This window comes from Apis dorsata, unplaced genomic scaffold (assembly GCF_000469605.1).
Source record: "Apis dorsata unplaced genomic scaffold, Apis dorsata 1.3 scaffold_41, whole genome shotgun sequence".
In the NCBI taxonomy this organism is placed as follows: Eukaryota; Metazoa; Arthropoda; class Insecta; order Hymenoptera; family Apidae; genus Apis; species Apis dorsata.
In genome coordinates this window covers 305,129-308,440 of record NW_006263343.1, presented here as the reverse complement: position 1 = coordinate 308,440, position 3,312 = coordinate 305,129, and the positions used below count along the sequence as shown (strand labels likewise).

General features: G+C 16.4%; 2 protein-coding genes across 5 annotated transcripts in view; both read right to left on the bottom strand.

The window, feature by feature from the left end:
- LOC102679400 (regulator of G-protein signaling 7) overlaps positions 1-393 on the bottom strand; it is a 6,658-nt gene extending 6,265 nt beyond the window's left edge. The window contains exon 1 of one of the 2 annotated variants that reach the window (XM_006608653.2): positions 338-393. The gene's annotated coding sequence lies outside the window, so the exon portion shown is untranslated. The remainder of the gene's footprint in view (positions 1-337) is intronic. The other variant, XM_031513646.1, reaches the window with a different exon arrangement.
- Positions 394-2,297: 1,904 nt separating this feature from the next.
- Positions 2,298-3,312, bottom strand: part of LOC102679181 (GATA zinc finger domain-containing protein 14) — a 14,682-nt gene continuing 13,667 nt past the window's right edge. For all 3 annotated transcript variants that reach the window (XM_031513471.1, XM_006608651.2, XM_031513477.1), the window contains one exon: positions 2,298-2,836. In XM_031513471.1, the coding sequence (XP_031369331.1) occupies positions 2,827-2,836 (10 nt within the window). In that variant the 3' untranslated portion in view covers positions 2,298-2,826. The remainder of the gene's footprint in view (positions 2,837-3,312) is intronic.

The window sequence follows — 3,312 nt, the reverse complement described above, 5'->3', positions numbered from 1 at the left end:
TTTTATTCATTTATATTATTATTTTAACAATTTTCACATTATTGTTTTATATAAACTTTTATAAGGTAATTGATTAAAAAACCAAAACTTAAAAACTTAATTTAGAAAAAATTTAAGTTAATATAAAAAATAAAAAATATAACAATAATTATAGTAAATTTGTTAGTAAATTATATATTTAATTAGTTGATTTTAATCAAATAATAAAAATTAAAAGTTTCCTTATATCTTTTAAAAATAATCAGTATATTGTTAATAATTTCATTATTAAATTTGATTTATAAATCTAACAAATTTTTAATTTAATAAAAAATAAAATCATTAATAATAACATTACCGATTCTTTGGAAAAACTAAATGATAGATTGATTAACAATCATTCATCTTTCTTTTGATAAATGATTTTTCTATGAAAATAATGATCTATTTTCTTATATAAAATAATATATATTAATAATATTTCACGATTTATTTCAAATCTTATTTTTTAAAGTTAAACTATATTTCTAGCACAAATTTTTTTTATTATCACGATCAATATTTCAAAAACACAAAGTATGAATATTTGGTATGTGCACAATTCAAAAAAAACTGTATTTAAATAAACTAAATATTCAATTGATAATATAATAATATGTATTTTATTTAAGTGAATTAATAATATTTGTTTTTGCTACGTAAAATAAGATATGTTTTTACTATATAAACGCAATTCCTTTATATATATATATATATTATATATATACTTAAAGCGCGACTGCGCGTACAATTTCTTGTTGTGAAAATGAAAGAAAAAAAATATATAAATTATTTATAATAGAATGATAATAATATAAAATAAAAAAAATTAATTTTAAATATTAATAAATTATAATTAGCCATCGATATTTTTTTTAATATTATAATATTTGTAATAAATCAATAATTTTTAATAAAATTTTTAATAGATTTAATAGAATGAAAATTATTATAAGATATTAAAATAAGATATATTTAAATTTTTAGTAAAACAAAACTCTAAAGTACTTAAACTTTAATAAAAATATGTTTGTTATGTATGAATATCAATTAATAATATGTAAATGTTCGGTATGTATTAATAAGATTATTAAACATATTAATTAATAAACCATCTTTATTGTTTTATTTTTTAATACGATAAAATTCTTAATAAATTCAATTCCTTTTCAATATATAAATTGTACATAATTAATTTCACAACATAAACGCACATTTTTGATGGAGTGTATTCTATGTGAATTTGTGTTGCGCTCGCACGCATATATATATATACAGAATAATTACAATAATTATAATTTAATATTGCTAAATTAATAATAATATTTAATAGTTTTTTCATTTTTATCAATGAATTTCGTGATTGAGAAAATAGCTAATGGTTAATTGTTGCTTTTTTGATTCTTCATAAAGTTTAAGAATATATCAAATAAAATATAACTATATATATTTAAAAATTACCAATTTATTTTTTATTTTTAACTCCATAAAGTTTTTATTAATTATAAAATAATACTTTGGAGTTTTAAGTTATATAAATTTCATTATTACTTTTTAATGTATGAAATTAAGTTTTTGTCATTATGAATATATAATACATATAAAATACAATGTAGATATGAAATACACTTTATAAATTACTGATCACTGGTATTATTAATAAATTTTTGACATAAATCAATGATTTAATAAAATTATATTCATATCACATGTCAATTTCATTTTTTCTTTAGCAAGTTATATTCTATAATATATTTACAGAAATAACATATTAAAGAAAAATTTTATAAATATACAATATAACAAATATACATTTTCAAATAACAAAAATTCAAATTTCAAGTTTAAGTATTGATTTATTTAAGTCAAAAACTTTTTATTCTGTATTTATATGTAATAAAAATATATTATGTCAATATTGAAAATGTTTACAATTTATAAATAAAAATCTGACATTATATATAACAATTTTAATAATACTTTTCCCTCAATGACACAAACTTTTCTCAAAAAGTAACAATTTTGTATGATGTGTATCAAATATGAATATGTATATATTACTTAATTAAGTCCCATATATACATATTCATAGACACATAATAATGATATAATAATATGATATAGTTATATACAACCATTTCTACATTATGCACAATTTTGATTATGTGCAAATCATATGAAAAGCTAAAATTAACTATAACACAATTAAATAAATGATTTTGACATAGAATTGTAAAATCTTAAACTTTGTTTTGATATTGATTTATGATTTTTTTTTAATTCATGCTATTATAGATTAACTGTTTTCTAGACTAGAATTAAACATGTACTAAGATTATTCCTAATACACGTATATGTATATGAGGATCCATATTTTCTTCATTTTTTTTCTATTCATCAATTTAAACTAAAGCTGAGCAAAACTAATGTATAAAATACTACAAATTCTCTCTCTCTCTAAATATATATACAATAATATTTATAAGATTTATCTATATTTTTTCATTTGTACAATGTAAAATTCTTAGTACGATTCTATGAGTTGAATATGTATTTTTACAAAATCATTACGCACTATTTAAGCAGTCAAAAAACACATAATTTTAGATCCTCCATTTAGCATATCGCTGATACTTTGGTTCTAGATGCATTTTCAATTCTTCAAACTCATCAATTTCATCATCATCAAAATCATAAAAATTATTATTTTCTTCAGCATATCTTCTATTTTTTATTTCTGAATCTTCATTTTCAATAACTTGTAATTGTTGTTCTTCTTTTTCTTCTTCTTCTTCTATATCATTTATTTTATTTTGTGCTATAAAAATCAGGTTATTAATTCTTAAAATATAATTCTATAATTTTATATTTTTATATTACATTAATGTATAGTATAATCAATGTTTTGATATAGTAAAGTAAAATTTTTGCTATAACATTTTGAAGACAATAATAATCAATAAAAAATAAACAATATTATAATTAATAAAATATCAAATATTATAAAAATTATAACAAAAAAATTATGTTACAAATTTATTTAATATATTTGATATATTATTTATTTAATATATTTAATATATTTTTAATATATTCATGTAATATATATTTTATAATATTTCTTTATATTATAACAATTACATATAAATATTACTGATAATAATACAATAAAATAATATGTATATTTTAATATGTATTATTTTTTAATGTACTTTTAATTAATTTAGAAAAAAGATATAAAGAAATATAGTATTTTTTTTTCTTAAAACGAATTTTACATTTAACAAAAATCAA